The sequence below is a fragment of the Sitophilus oryzae genome, unplaced genomic scaffold (genome assembly GCF_002938485.1).
Source record: "Sitophilus oryzae breed Bouriz unplaced genomic scaffold, Soryzae_2.0 scaffold_815_pilon_pilon, whole genome shotgun sequence".
NCBI lineage: Eukaryota > Metazoa > Arthropoda > Insecta > Coleoptera > Curculionidae > Sitophilus > Sitophilus oryzae.
Window position 1 is genome coordinate 3,792,655 of NW_022147434.1, and position 16,941 is coordinate 3,809,595.

Consider the following 16,941-nt stretch of genomic DNA (forward strand, 5'->3'; position numbering starts at 1 on the left):
TAGTTTGAATACTGGAATCATATTATTTTGTTCTCTTTTACAAATATTTAAACATTTTTTTTATTTTTTAATAACATAAACGAACTATATCGACAATATTAGTATCCGTACCATTTAAAAATTTGTTACATGTTTAAAAATAATCAAAAATGTCAATATTCCATGGGTATATTGATTTTTGAGGTCTAAATTATAAGAAAATGCATTTTCTACGAAAACCTGAAGACATAGGTAAAATATGATACAATACAATTTGATAGACAATTAAATTGTGCATCTGATTCTTGTAAAATATACCGGATGTTCTATTTAAATTAAACAAGTTATTGCCGTTTATAGCTAATTATTATTTAAAATAAAATTTTAGACACTCTGTATAAGGTAGTATACAGAGTGTCTAAAGTAGTTAGTGTAGGGAACAGCCCCACGTTTGTGACAAAAACGCGGGCAGAAGTGTTAGATTTAACAATCGGGAGTGCTGGTGTAATCAGTCACGTGAAACAATGGAGGGTCTCAACGGAACCCTCCCTATCAGATCACAGAATCATCGAGTTCAAATTAGGAGGAATCACACCCCAAACAGAAACTCGAAGGAATCCAAGAAAAACAGACTGGGACATGTATAACACCAATATTCGTAGACAACCTAAACCGTATAGATGCGAGTAGGGCCAGAAACCATCTGCATCTAGAATGGTATTAAGAGGGAAGTCAGTAGTGCAATATTGGATGCATATGAATCTAGTTGCCTTGCAAGTAAAGGCATACTAAAAAAGTAACAACAAGCCCTGGTGGAACAAGAAGTTGGCCAAACTTAGATCGAGGTCCGACGACTCTTTAATAGAACTAAATCCAGTGGCGAATGGCAGCTCTACAGCGAGAAATTAACTGAGTATAAGAAAGGAGATAAGAAAGGCAAAGCGGTCGGACTTTAGATCCTTTTGCGAAAACATCACGGCTACTCCTGATGCAGCTAGATTACACAAAGCTATGGCCAGAGCGGATCTATCCCAAACATGTTTATTAAGAAATCTGACGGAAGCTTAAACGGACCTATTGATACTTATGTAGCTCCCACTGAACCCCACAATCCTTGCAGGAAGATTGGGAAGTGGTAAGCTAGTAATAACAGAACAAAAAGCTGAAATGGGCGATCGACACCTTTCAGCCCTATAAAGCAGCAGGAGTGGATGGGATCTTTCCTGCCCTTCTAAAGGAGGGTCAGCAAATAGCTACTCACCATCTACTAAGCATTACAAGAAGCAGTCTAGCGATGGGATATATACCAACCACATGGAGAAGAGCAAAAGTAATCTTCATACCCAAAATAGGCAAAACTGACTGGACAAATCCCAAGTCATTTAGGCCTATTTGTCTCACATCGTTCATACTAAAAACGCTGGAGAAAGTAGTTGACAACCATATTGGAGAAAATCATCTAAAGGTTAAACCACTGCATGATAGTCAGCATGCATATAGAACGGGCAGATCCACAGAAACTGCTCTGTACCAATTAACGGAGCTAATACAGACAAGTCTGGATAGCAAAGAAACAGCAATTTGTGCCTTCTTGGATATTGCGGGGGCGTTTGACAATATACCACATAAGGTGGTCAGGCGATCTCTAGAAACAAGAGGGGTGAACAGAACTATTATTCGCTGGTTTTGGGAAATGCTGTCAACACGAACAGCAGAGGCTCAGATGGGCACCAAAACTGTAGCTGTTAAAACAACGCAAGGAACTCCACAAGGTGGAGTAACCTCCCCTTTGCTGTGGAGCTTGGTGGTGGATGAACTACTAGATGAATTAACTCTAGCGGGAATACACTGCATTGGGTATGCAGATGACATAGTCATGATCGCTCGGGGGAAACATGAAGGCACCTTGTGTGATATTATCCAAAGAGGACTCCGTATCACTGAGAGATGGTGTAGGACTGTCGGGCTGAGTATCAACTCAGACAAAACCGCGATAGTGCCATTCACCAGAAGGCGAAGTCTGAAAAACTTGAAAAGAATCCAACTAGATGGAAAGGAAATACTGCCAACACAGGAAGTTAAATACCTGGGAATAACCCTGGACAGTAAACTCCTGTGGAACAGGCATATTAAGAACACTACCAGCAAAGCCATAAAGGCTCTCATGATATGCAGAAGACTGGCCGGAAATAGATGGGGCTGCTCCCCTAACATTTTGCGCTGGATGTATACCATGATAGTAAGACCCATGATTACTTTGGATCAGTTGCCTGGTACAACAAACTAGAGCAACGGACGGCAAGGCTAAACCTATGCAAAGTCCAGAGACTAACATGTGTTTGCATCACAGGAGCCATGAGAACCTGTCCAACAGCAGCAATGGAGGTCATTCTAGATCTAACACCACTGCACATTGTCATTGGTAGATATGCCAATGCGACAATGATTAGAATGGTCACTAACGGAATTAGTTCTGGGAGAATTGTCAGATCATTGAGCAATAAGAAGGATTGGAAGAGCGAAACGCTTGCCCAGCAGTTAAAAGACCATACCATAACTTGGTATACTGATGCTTCCAAAACCAATACGGGAACAGGGATCGGAGTGTTTGCGCCGAGAGCTAATTACTCCGAACCAATGGGCACTTACCCTAGTATCCTACAGGCAGAAATCTACGCTATCGAGAGATGCGTACAACTTATCTTAGATAGGAACTATCGGAAACAAGAAATAGCCATCTTATCTGATAGTCAAGCAGCGTTAAAGGCGATCAACTCAGTATCAATCGATTTGAAATTGGTCAAAGAATGCATAGAGAAGCTGAATAAATTAGGCAAAGAAAACAAAGTCCTCCTACACTGGGTGCCTGCTCACCAAGGGATAGAAGGCAATGAAAAAGCAAATAATCTAGCTAGGAAAGGAGCGAACACTCCACTAACTGGACCAGAACCGTTCTGCTTTCCAGTGGTAACCAACTCAAGGCGGACACTCAAGAACTTGGAAGATTCCATCCGCAACCTGGAATAGAAATCTTGCAATGGTCTAAGACACTCCTTAGAAGTTTCTGAAGGCATATGATCAAGAAAAATCATTAGAAGATCTTCCTGGGTCTGAGTAAGAACAATCTTCAAAGTTGTCACGGGGTTTTAACAGGACACTGTCTCCTCAATGAACACCTCAGTAGATTGAAACTAAGAAGAAACGGCGAATGCAGATTCTGTGGGGAAGATGGTGAAACACCAGTACACCTCATCACTGAGTGCGCCGAGACGACAACCATTCGTGCCATGAACTTTGGTACGACTGATATTGGAGATGGAGTTTACCCTCTATAAAACCGTCCCAGATACTGGCTTTGTCAAAAGCCCTGGGACTGTATGAAAAATTATGATTCAAGAAAGGGGGAATATTAATGGATAATAAGGTAAAAAAGATTAACCCCCCTCCCACTCATTCTAAATTCTAAATTCTAATAAGGTAGTATAATTTTTATTAATGAAACACAAAATTTAGTAAATAGACAATATCAGTACAATATTTGGTTTTAAAAACTTAAATACGCCTGGAGAAATAAAGCATTAAAATTATTACTGTATTTTGACAAAATTGACTACAAATATTTAAAAGGGTAAGATTAAAATGCGGTAAACCTTAATCAAATTTATCTTTATTTTAATCGTAGAAACTAAAAATGTAATAATATACAGGGTGTTCCATTTAAAAAAATACAACTTTGATATTTTTTATTTATTTGGGCCACTCTGTATCTTGTAAAAATATTTTTAAATTGTAGCTCTAATAATAATAATAATTCAATGAACCCAAAACGTACAATTTGCAAAAATCTAAGAGTTTACCTACGATACTCCGCGTCGTATGTGATGAACAACCCTGTATACCCGTTTACTTTTATTTAATTTACCTACAATAGTTTCATAAATAATATTTAATAAATATGTATTTATTATTCTATTAAGAAAAACAAAGAAGTAGTTCTTTGATATATTTTACGATGACTTGTAGATAAATGGACTTTCTATAAAAGGGACAATTATGGCAAATTCATTTACTTCACTTCCAACGACAGATTTCTGCCTAACAGTTTTTTTTATAAACCATACTACCAGCTCTGCGAAATAGGACAAGTAGTTTTCTAATGGACGGTGCCCGGTGGCGTAGAGGTACAGGTTCTCGTCTACCAATCTGAAGGTAGTGGGTTCGAATCCCACACCCGGCATTTCATCAGCCGACTATTTTTATTAAAATAAAAATAGTTTGGGTACCTAGGTCGACTCAGCCTTAAATGAGTACTTGGGATTCACAATCCTGAGGTAATAATAGGCGGTTGAAGCGTAGTGCTAGCCACATTACCTTCCTTGTATACCGAACGGCTCTAGTATGGCAAGCTGTACCTTGCTACTCCCAAGGCGTTAAACGCTATACACGGGAGCTATTATTATTATTAGTTTTCTAAAGGAACGCTTATCAGGACGATTCCTATTTTGGATACATTTAAGCATAAGCTCTTGAGGCCAAGAAGCAATTTTCCTCACAAAATAAAATCACTAGAAACATATCCATTCGTTCCGCCAGCACATACTGCTTTATTTTTCTTGATAAAATAATGAATACTTACTTATTAAACTATTCTAGGTAAATCTAAGTAAACTATTATAAGTCATAAATAATAATGTTCATAAACTACTGTCGACTCTAGTTAAAATGGTTTTAGTTTTAAAATAGTTACTAACTGTCACTAGAAAATTGCCATGGCGACACCATAACCATCTTGATTCCAATTTAATTTAAAAATCGCTTTTTATTCAAAATCTGAGCTAGATAGGTATAGGAAACCCTAATATAGTTTGAAAGAGTATTTAAATCTGCTTCAGTTTATTTTAAAAAATATAGGGTGTTGCGTTTGAAATAACGAACTTTTTATATAAAATAAATCCTTAAAATAGATCAGCAATATTTGATACCCCTGTATAAATTTAAGGAAGTAATGCCATTTTTCAGTAAAGTTTATTTCTTTACCTTTAAACTCAGCACAAGAATTAATTCTGAAAAGTAATGTACAGGGTATTAATAATCTATTCTCTAGAAGCATGCAAATTTAAATATCTTTAAATATTTCAAAACCCAAAGATTTTAAACATATTTAACCCTTATAATAAATGCCTTTTTTGGGCCCAAGAATCCAAAAATGAAATAAAATACCGGGTGTTCCATAAGAAAAAATATAACTTTGGTATGGATCTTACTTCTGACATACCCTGACAAATATGTTGTTTCTACATCTTTCCGTGTTCGTACAATCAACCGAGGCGAATGAGGTGCGCCACCCTGTATAGATGACAACTACCTAATTGTAATCTAACTAGTTAGTATTTTTTTTTGTTTTTTTTTACATTTTACATGACTGATTAATTTGTACTAATTTACACTCAATTATGATTTTGGATAAATAGAAAAGTACTTAGATCTTTTAGATATGATTGCATTTTCTAAATATTGAATAATTCTAAAAACAATTAACTGTCTTTCGTTGAAGTTGCATTAATTTCTGTTCATCCAATAGAGTTTATATTTCGTGGTTTCTATTTGCATGTACTTAGATGAATATACAGGGTGAGTCTTAAATAAGTGAAAATATTTTTACAATTTATTACTCGATTTATTATTATTTCGACCCCAGAAATACGTCTATGAGTTTTTTTTGCAAAAATAAAGATGTTAAAAATCGTGCATTTTCTGTTAAATTTTCCTCTATATTTTTAAAGAAAACTTTTTAGAACTGCCTATTAACCGCAAATTTTCCCACGGTGTACTTTATGTGTATCTCTGATATTAGATATTATGTGATATTACCGAAAAAAAGAGATGCAAATTTGCAAATATACAAAAAATCCAGTGGCTATTCATTTTTTTAAAAAATAAATAATTTTTTTGAAATTTTCAAACTTGAATTACTCGGTTATTTTGGAAAACGGTAAAGAGAAATGTATATGTTACTTTTGTTGAGATCTATCAGCCCTAAAAATATTTGCACTTATTTAAGACTCCCCCTCACCCTGCATTTGTTTATTTAAAACGCGCAAATTGGGTTAACGTAAAGCGATATACCGGTTTCGTCTCAAAAGTTATACACCCCTATAACTTCACCCCTATATCTCACCCCTATAACTTTTTTATTTTTTCAGATAAAAAAAACGAGGTTTGGTATATTAGGATATGATATAAATTAGTATTGATTGGCGTATTCAATTGTTTTTTGGTCACTTCCTGTTTCACCGGAAAAGACTACAACTTTTGGCACTCTCGGTAAATATTTTTACTTTATTCAATAGACACTCTGAATAGAACCTTAATGTCAACTTTTTCGCTTAAAAAAATCTTATTTTAAATTTGAATCTAGAATGGTTGTGTTAAAAACACTAATTTTTCATCAAAAATTGGAAAAATAGATTTAGTCGTCTAATATTTTTCGTGTCTTATCCTGTCCGGTTAAAAAAGGCCCAAATCGTATTTTTAATTATATGTCAATTTTTTCAAATCGAACGAGGGTGGCTCATTTTTTTACTAATAATTTAATACCACGCACTTGGTATTTCGAGCCAAATTGTCGTTATGAACCGAATGTTACAATTTCATTTATACCATATGCAAAAATGTCAAAAGTTTCTTAATTAAAATTTAGTGGCTTTAAAACAGCCATGGCACTTCAAATTGTAATTAAAAATACTATTTTTTAAGAGAAAATGTCAAAAGTTGCCATATGATATTTATGTTACTCTATTCAAAATGTCATTTTCTATCAAATAATGTAAAAAATATGTCCAGTGAAACGAGAAGAGACCGAAACCAACTGAATGTGTCAATCCATCCTGATTAAGGTCATATATACTAACATACCAATTCTCGTATTTTTATCTGAAAACATAAAAAAGTTATACGGGGTAAGCCACTTTTGAAAAACATCCGGTAGGTTACATTTCATATATTTGCTGTAACTAATAACGCTGCTATAATGTGATCTAATAATTTTCTTAGATAAAATCCATTTCATCCGAGATCATTTGTAATTTTTATATTGAGTCATTTTAAACTCATACCTAATTAGGTAAAAATATTTTATCTCACTCTTTTAAAGATAATTTCCGCAATTGAAATATTATTACAAAGTAATGTTTGTTTTTTTATTCCAAACGAAGGCGTAGAAATACGTGGTCCACTATGAAATACTATGAATAGCAGATTGTTTTTTCTCATTTAAAAATTAGTTTAAAATAGTTGGTTGCTCAACCAGCATACATAAATATAACCAATGCAGTAAATCTCTTTATATCTCGAATATTCGTATTGTTTGTTCTAAATTATGTTCTTCCTAAATTTTTAAGAAAATATTTCTTCCCAGAAAATGTATTTTATGACTAAGTATTAAAATTAAAAGCATAAAAAATACACAATTTGCAGGATGTGTGGTTTTTGTACTGAAGGTATTTTATACTAACTCATGTTTTTTATTCATACAAATTCCAAGTAAACTGTAAATTTTTATTTGGGTATTTTTTAGAGTTAATAAAGATATTTAAATAGTCTAGGAGGCAGTGAAGATTTTCAGTACTTATTTTCCCAGTCATCAAACACCGATAGAATTATTCGGTATATGATTCTAAGCAAATTTCATGTATATGTAAAGGTGTGTTCACAGGCTGTGCCGCTCCGCGCCGCGCCGCGCCGCGTAAATAATTTTTTGACATATACTTCTCTGCGCGCTAAAAAATACACTTCAAAAGTACATGCTAAAAAAATATTTTGCGCGGCGCAGCCGAGGTGAATGCACCTTAACGAGGGTTTTCCGATGGGTTGAGGCGGAAAATGCGTTAGTTAGAAAGTACAAATACAGTGCACTTTTTTTGCAGCGATAAGAATAGTTCTATTATGACGCATTCTCACGACTCGTGTACTTGACAAACATTTGTAATTGGTATACAGGGTATACATGGTGCGTTGGGCATCTATACAGAATTTCTAAGTTATTTATTATAGGAACTACGTCGCATTCTCGCCAGACCTTGTATGCCAATAAAAAATACTTGCCAAGTACACGAGTCGTGAGAATGCGCCTTTAGCGAGAGATATTATGCAAAAGTAATCAGTGACAATGGTTAATATGCCTGGCAGGTGAAAAATTGGATAAAAGTTATTGTAACCATTGCCCATAATTTCGCAATCTTAAAAATTTGTCAAATGATAGTTTATATTATATAATTATAATAATAATAGGGCTCCCGTATACCGGGTGCGTCTCAAAAGTAGCTCACACCTATAACTTTTTTTATTTTTTCAGATAAAAAAAACGAGATTTGGTATGTTAGTATAAGACATAAATAAGGATTGATTGACGTATTCAATTGTTATCGGTCACTCCCTGTTTCACCGGAAATGACTACAACTGTTGATTTTTAAATGGCACCCCCGGTAGTTTTTTACTTTATTCGACAGAGAATAGACAGACACTTTGAATTTAGAATAAGTGGGAGGGGGGTTAATCTCTGCGACCTTAGAGATCTATTGTGTCCCCCTTTCTTGAGTTATAACTCATCATACAGTCCCAGGACTTCCTACGGAGACCCGTGTCCCTCACAGTCGAGGAGCTACGACCTAGGCCGGGTAGACGAAACGGTAGCTTGTGTCGCCTGTTGGGTTTAGAGGTAGGAGGTAGGCTCCCGACCCTTGGAGGAGGTGGTAGCTTGTATGCCACTTGCGGAGGATGGTCTCACGCAAGTGTCAGCCACCTCTCCTGTAGTTCTCTTTGGGTTTGGCCCCTTGGAACTTTCATTGTTACTGTTCCCAGTTACTGTTCTATTATTACCAGATCTCATAGTGTTCCTATGAGTCGCTAGGGACAGTCGGTCCACTTCTACAGAGCCCCGCATGTAGAAGTAAGGGGTAAAATACAATGGGGTACCCCCCGGTGCCCCAAGGTTGAGGCTGTCCGTAGCCCCGCCTGGTATCGTTATATGTCTTGGTGCAATTCCCTGGCCACGACACTACAGTCAGGGACAAGACGATGAGTGAGATGCTTTTTAGACCAAGCCAAGTGCTAGGGGGGATTCCCCCCAGCACCTAACCAGGAACTTCCCCACCAACGACAAGGTCTTTCATCTCCTAGGGGAAGTGCATCTCCTAGGGGAAGTGAATAGGAACACTTTGAATAGATTGACATATTATATGTCAACTTTTGACATTTTCGCTTAATACAAAATTGCATTTTAAATTTCAATCTAGAATGTAACACACTACATGGCTGCGTTAAAAACACTAATTTTTAATCAAGGAGCCTTGAAAAAATAAATTTAATCGTCTACGTATTTTTAATCATATCTCAATTTTTTCAAATGAAACGGGGGTGGCTCACTAGCATAGCGAATATTTTGGTACCACACACTTGGTATTTTCAGTCAAATTGTCGTTATGAATCGCATGTTGCAATTTAAAATAAATCATATTCGAAAATGTCAAAAGTTGACATATGATATGTCATTCTCTTCAGAGTGTCATTTTCTATCGAATAAAGTAACAAAATACCAACCCAACGGTGCCATTTAAAAATCAGAAGTTCTGGACATATCCGGTGAAACATGAAGTGACCTAAAACAATTGAAGGCGTCAATCAATCCTAATTTATGTCGTATACTGACATACCAAATTTCGATTTTTTATCTGAAAAAATAAAAATGTTATAGGGGGTGAGCCACTTTTAAGACGCACCCGGTATAGCGTTTAATGCCTTGGGAGTAGCAAGGTACAGCTTGCCATGCTAAAGCCGTTCGGTATACAAGGAAGGTAATGTGGCTAGCACTACCCTTCAACCGTCTATTATTACTTCAGGATTGTGAATCCCAAGTAGGAGGCGTTTAAGGCTGCGTCAACCTAGGAAGCAAAGCTATTTTTATTATAATAAAAATAGGTGGCTGATGAAATGCCGGCTGTAGGATTCTAAACCCACAACCTCTAGATTGGTAGACTAGAGCTGTACCTCTGCGCCACCGGGCACCTTTATATTATAATTACAATAATTTAGTGGGATGTTCCACATTAACCAGACTATATTTGGAGCTGTGTATTATAATTACAACTGCAAATATAGTTTGGCTAATGTGGAACATCCCAAAAGCCTTGCCAGACTCGCCCAAAGCTTTTCAGGCGCGCTAAATTCAATTTTTGTATAAAATCATCTGGGAAGATAATATTTTCTCATTTTTTACATGGGATTGTAAATTTAAAAATACTTATGTTTACAAACTCTTAATATTTACCAAAAAAATAATACAGTGTTTTAAAAAGTATGTGCCATCTCTAGTTTCGGGATTCCTGGCGTAAAAATAAGATTCATTTTTTATGTCAACATAGGTCCGATTCCGCTTTGTTACATATTCTTCTTCTTATCACGCCCTCTCCTGCCGAAGGTTGGCGATCCAAATGGCAATTGTGGCTCTGGAAACTGCAGCCCGGAAGATTTCCGCAGACGAGCGTTCAAACCATCTCCTCAAATCTTTTAGCCATGAGTTCTGGCGTCTTCCTACTGATCTTTTCCCTTGCACTTTGCCCTCTATTATGAGGCGCAGTATTTCGTATCTACCACCTCTCATCACATGACCCAGGTATTGCATTTTTCTTTCCTTGATGGTGTTCAGTATCTCTTTTTGTTTCTGCATGCGCTGGAGTACTTCATTGTTGGTGATCCTTTGTACCCATGAGATTCGCAGCATCCGTCTGTATTTCTGTACATTTCGAAGGCTTCTATTCTCTTCTCGGTCTGTGAATCCAGTGTCCAGCTCTCACATCCATAGAGTAATACAGAGAAGACGTAGCATCTGGCCATTCGAGTTCTGAGATCCGCACTGAGGTCTCTTCTTGTAAAAAATGATTTCATTCCCACGAAGATTTTTCTCGCTTGCTCAATTCTTAAAAATATTTCTCTTTTCGGGTCGCACTGACTATTGATGTTAGCTCCTAAATACTTTATTGAGGTCACTTGTTCGATTGTTTGTCCCTTGACACGCAGGTGTGCATTTATTGGAGTCTTAGAAAAGACCAATAGTTTGGTCTTGGAGACATTGAGATGCAGTCCAAACATCTCACTATAGTGTTACATATATGGGGGCCAAATCTTTTTATTTGTCGGTTTATTATAATTTTTCCAAATTCTTTTAGCGATTCGAATGAAGTTTTAACGGTAAAAGTTACTGTAAGTGCGACATACTGTAATGCTAAAAAAGTATCGACAAATTTACCAGGGACATGCAGATAGGTTATGACTCAAATATTTTTCTAAAAAAAACTGTACGCCACTGACTTTTTTCTTTTATTGGCACAGTTATGTTGCACAAAATTATCTCTAGATATTTCTTCGATTTCGACCTCCTTGATGACACAAACACACTTTTATTAATCTCTCTGAATCCGAATCAATTAAATCAAAAATTAAATAACTAATCAAAGTGTTATTTGATTCCCGAACAAAAAAAAATATGAAAAAAAAATCCTATAAACGCGCGGAAATGCATAGTTTTAAAGTTACACAATGTTAAATCTTTTACAGGTAGGACTGATTGTTATAAATGATGTTAATAAAATGTAATAATACATTAGATGAAATAAATAATTTATTAATTTTATTTTTATTTTAGTAATAATGATTAATTTGACATAAAAGACATTTCGTTTATCTCATGAAGGAGATCGAAATATTAATTAATTATTAATATTAAGATACTTCAATCGGCATTAAACGGCCTACATAATTTTGCTCCCTAGGAAAAAAAATCAGTGGCGCGCATTTTTTTTGGAAAAATATTGAAATATGCCCACCCTTTTTTAGCTCTAAAACACATCGTTAAATGAAACGCCCTGTAGGTATAGTCTTTTAATAAAACAATTTCGGTTCTAATAATATTTAATTTATTTACAATGTTTTTGTCGATTTGGAATTAAATTTTTGAATTTGAAATAAATGGAAATTTGATTTAGAAAATCAACTTTTTATATTATATATTTTTTTGTAATCTATTTTTAACGCTTATTCATAAGAGAACTTTGGTTAAAAGCCCAATTTTTATAGGACTATTCGTCAATTATTTTAACTTTTTTTTCTAAATAGGACGGACACTCTATAATGTCTCTGGATCGTTTTCACATACGGATCTTTGTTTTATTATTAACGTTTTGAGAGAAATCGATTCTTTATAAAAAAACGCTCGCTTGTTCTAAAATGGTTGTTCCAGTTTATACTCCAAACTTATATACCGTTTTATAGAAAATTTAAACCAAAAACATGAAAATGTGGTTGAATAAGTCCGAAATATCAAAACGCATTTCTATATTAATATATTTTTGTTTGCATTACTTTATAGATGGTTATTATTAATTTTGATTTACGTTATATTTTTTTCAATTGTTAAAGTATCACTTTTTTGGATAACTAGTATCACTCTTTCAGTAACATTGAACAATTGAACTGAAATAATTTTATGGTTTTTTTAACATTTTAAAACATGGTTTCGACGTTATAATCACATGCATATTTTTTAACTTGCTCCAAACACCACCAAGATAAAAATATATACGCTTTTGTTTCTTTCTTTCCAGAAACAGGAACCAATTGATAGTACCAGAAATTATTCGGGGTTCACATCTGAAAGCGACTGGCCATCAGCTTCGCTCGAAAGTGCGGGAAGTGGTGACCAGAGGTTCCATACACCACCACCACAAGATGGACATTACGGGCCATACGCATATCACAATAATAATTTATCCATGCCATCAACTTCCGCAGCCGATAGCGAATCATCAATGAACAACATGGATCTGTCGAGTCAACACCTCGAAAATTGTAGTAATAATGACCAAGCAGACATTAACCAACCCAAATTCAATTCAAAGGGAAAAGTCAAGAAGCACAAGTGCAAACACTGTCCATATGTTGCTATTACCAAAGGGGGCTACTGGGAACATTTAAGAATCCACATTGAAAAAGAAAAATTGTTAACGTGTTCGATGTGCCCATTTGTCACTAAATATAAACACCATATGGATTATCACATTAACCATCATAAGGGAATCAAGCCTCACCATTGTGATTCTTGCAACTATAGCAGTTTAACACTATCTATGTTACAATCGCACAAGAAAACACACTGGGAAATTTACCCGTACCGATGTGCAGATTGTCCTTACTGTACCAAACACCTTCATATATTCAAGATGCATTTACGAAAAAGAGGGCATCAGCCTGGGGTGGTACTCAAGCCTGACGGTAGGCCTAATCCAGAATCATTCATCGACGTCTACGGAAACAAACGCGGTCCTAGATCGCAGAGACCCTCACTCCCATCCACGATTTCGGTTTTACCAAAATCACCATCGCCCAAATCCGAGCATCCGTATGTATCATCTTTACCATGCAATCCGGTTCTGCTAAATCAACCTAGAATGGTACCGCTTCCTTTGCCACTGTTGCCCGCTTTTCCAGTCGCCTTACCCAATCCAGAATTGCTCCAACAACTCCAGTTCATTAAAGAAAATTTCGAGCAATGGGCTAAACAACAAAATCAGATGAAATCTGAAAACGAAGAAGGTGTTCTGGATTTGAGTCAACCACCCAGCAAATGTTCAGAAGTTGACTGCGAAGAAGCGGAATCAATGAATACCGCGTTTCCTAATGTCGAAGTTGTACATGATAGTCAACATGATTCTACTGTTTTGAACTCATCAGAAACGTCTAATAGAAATCACAACGAAAACAATGTTCAAGGCGCTGAAAATGCTGGACAATATGGGTTCCACTGTTATGACTGTAACATCGGATTTAGCGAGGAGGTAATGTTTAGAATTCACATGAGTTATCACGGTTTCGGCAACCCGTTCACTTGTAAAATGTGCGGCGAAGAATGTGAAAATAGCATTAATTTCTTCTTGCACGTTGCTAGATCTTCACATTAGATCAAATTAAACCTGTAGACTGTCGAATTGAATTATTTTGCATATTTTAAATATTAGACGGCGGATACATTGGGTCCGAATTCATGACTTCATCAGATTACAAAATATTGAAGTAGTGATGACGAATGATATTCAACATCGTTACTTCGTATTCTCTAAATCTGATTGTCATTCTTGAATATTCATATTTTTTTATCTTTTCCCAAGTAATCTTTTAGAATATTGTAGATAAAAAATAGTTTCAAACATTTTCTTCTATTTTTTTCCAATAAAAGACATTACAGCAATGAGAATATATAATTAAGTAACTGCTTTTATTTTTGAGCTTTATATGAACCTCTATTACGAATAGTAAACGAACATAACCTACAGTGTTCATAAGAATTACTAAAGACAAATTTGCAAACGAATTCTGATCTAATGTATCATCAGCCTTATTATCCTATGAATAAGTGAATCTATAGTTGAAATTGTTCAGAATTGTGGCATTAAGTTTCATGAATTCATCTAAGTTATACATCTATTGTACGCAGATTTAATATTTAAAACGTCATAGATCAACTATACCTACTTCTATTTCAAACAACAGTATAGATCAACTCCTATTTCTATACTGTCATATTTATTTTATTTTTATTAATAAAAAACTAGTCTGATAAATGAATGAAAAGGCCGTATAATTATCAAATTAAAAAAATCTAAAAAATTACTATATTAGGATACGAGAATCTCACTTCTCGGCTTGAAACAAACAATTTTAAGCTGTATCCTTTAATATCATTTTGTCTAGAACTGTCAATTTTTAGAAAACATATGTTATTTCTGCCGTCTGTGATAATAATCGTTATTTCAGTAAAAACATTTATTTAATCAACGCTGGCTTGAGCGTAAATATTACAGAATACAAAAAAACGGAAACGATTTTGAAATTTTCCAATTACATAATTGGAAATTATTGTGGCAGTAGCTTTTGAAGCTGTCGCTGTTTTCAGAATAAACGGAAGCAAAATACTGAATGAGATTTTGTTGCTTATAAGGGTGGTTCAAAAAACACGTACCATCTCTCATAGGAAGATTCCTCACTTAAAAATAAAGTTTATTTTTTATATCAACAAAGGTCCGATTCTGCTTTATTTTGTAGCTACAGAGTGTTAAAATCTTAATATTTTTTCGATATATTATAATTTTCTTACAAGTACATTTAGCGTTTCGAATGAAATTTTGAGAGTAAAAGTTACTACAAATGTGACATATTTTAAAGCTAAAGTAGTGTCGAAATATTCACCAGGGACATATTTTTCTAAAAAAAAACTGTACGCCATTTACCTTTTTTCTCTTGTTAGTCTCTTAATATTATGTCGATACCATTGATGGTATTAATGCAATTTTATTAATTTGCATTGATCCAAGTCAAGCAAATTTATTAATCTGAGCCTAATGTCATTAACTTGCGAAAGTTTTAAACAAGTACTCATTGATTCCTCATCATATATTCCTCATAGTTTTAGAGTTACAAGATATTAAAACTTCTTAAAATTAGGCTTTTTGTAATTACCTTAAATAGCATTATTTTTTTATTTGAAATTGCTGTAGGTTGGACTAATAGCAATAATAACTAATAGTAATAATATTTAATAAGAAATTATGTAAGATATATAATTTGTTAATTTTATTAATTATTGTCATTAATAAAATTGCGTTTATCTCATCAAGGAGGCCAAATTCGACAAAACATCAAAAGATAGTTTTTAACTAAAAAGTTAAAAACTATCTCTTTGATGTTTCGCCAGTTAACAATTAAACGGCCTATATAATTTAGATGTCAAAGTCAGTGGTGCACATGTTTTTTTTTTGAAAAACATTTCAGTGATAACCCATATGCACGCCTCTGATGAATTTATCGCCACTTTTTTAGCATTAAAATATGTAGCACTTATAGTAAACTTTTACCCTCAAAATTTCATTCAAATCACTAAAAGTACATGGAAGAAATTTATAATACTTAAATCGAAAGATTATTAAGACTTTAACACACTGTAGCTACGAAACAAAGCAGAATCGGACCTATGTCGATATGAACAATAAATCTTATTTTTACGTGAGAAATATCCCCACGAGAGATAGCACCTATTTTTTGAAACTCCCTGTATAAGAGAGTAGGGTTTATAATTCACCTGGTTAGGGTCTATACAGGGTGACAATTTGAAAACGAACAGTATTTAATATTACCTCTACCGATGATAGTATGAAAATTTGGCGAAACACGTCAATTTACATATCAAGGGGGAAAATTTTTGAGACATTTATTGTCGTGTTACTTTCAACCCTTTGACCCCCAGGGCACCTACCCCTAAAATTTTAAATGACAACCCCTATTTCTTTTACCATTTTTGTATTTTTTATAAAATTCTCAAAAAAATAATGCAGTTTATGTCTATAAGAAACACAAAAATGGTAAAAGAAATAGGGGTTGCTATTTAAAATTTTAGGGGTAAGTGCCCTGGGGGTCAAAGGGTTGAAAGTAACAAATGCCTCAAAAATTGTCCCCCTTGATATGTAAATTGACGTGTTTCGTCAAATTTTCATACTATCATCGGTAGAGGGATTATTAAATACTGTTCATTTTCAAATTGTCACCCTGTATGTGTTTGACTAGATTTTTATTATTTAATATGGACTGATTTTTTCTAGTAATAACAATCACATTGTTGTAGAAACATATGTACAGGGTATACCAAAAGAGCGTAACAATTGAAAAAAAAATATTATTGAGTTATTGAAAAAAAAACTTATATTATGTGACAAGTTCATAAATATATAGGGATTTAAAAAGACATATTTCGGATGATTTTCAAAATGGATAAAATTACATCAAACAATGTAAATTCAACAAGAATATTTCCTAATATATCTTTTCATTATAGACTAGTCCTAAAAAATATAAAAAAGTCA

General features: G+C 34.5%; 1 protein-coding gene across 1 annotated transcript in view; it reads left to right on the forward strand.

Moving 5' to 3' along the window:
- Nucleotides 1–15,047, forward strand: part of LOC115889584 (protein hunchback-like) — a 38,382-nt gene extending 23,335 nt beyond the window's left edge. Inside the window, exon 4 of the mRNA XM_030909636.1 lies at nucleotides 12,637–15,047. Within this exon, the coding sequence (XP_030765496.1) occupies nucleotides 12,637–13,989 (1,353 nt within the window). The 3' untranslated portion in view covers nucleotides 13,990–15,047. The remainder of the gene's footprint in view (nucleotides 1–12,636) is intronic.
- The last annotated feature ends 1,894 nt before the right edge of the window (nucleotides 15,048–16,941 follow it).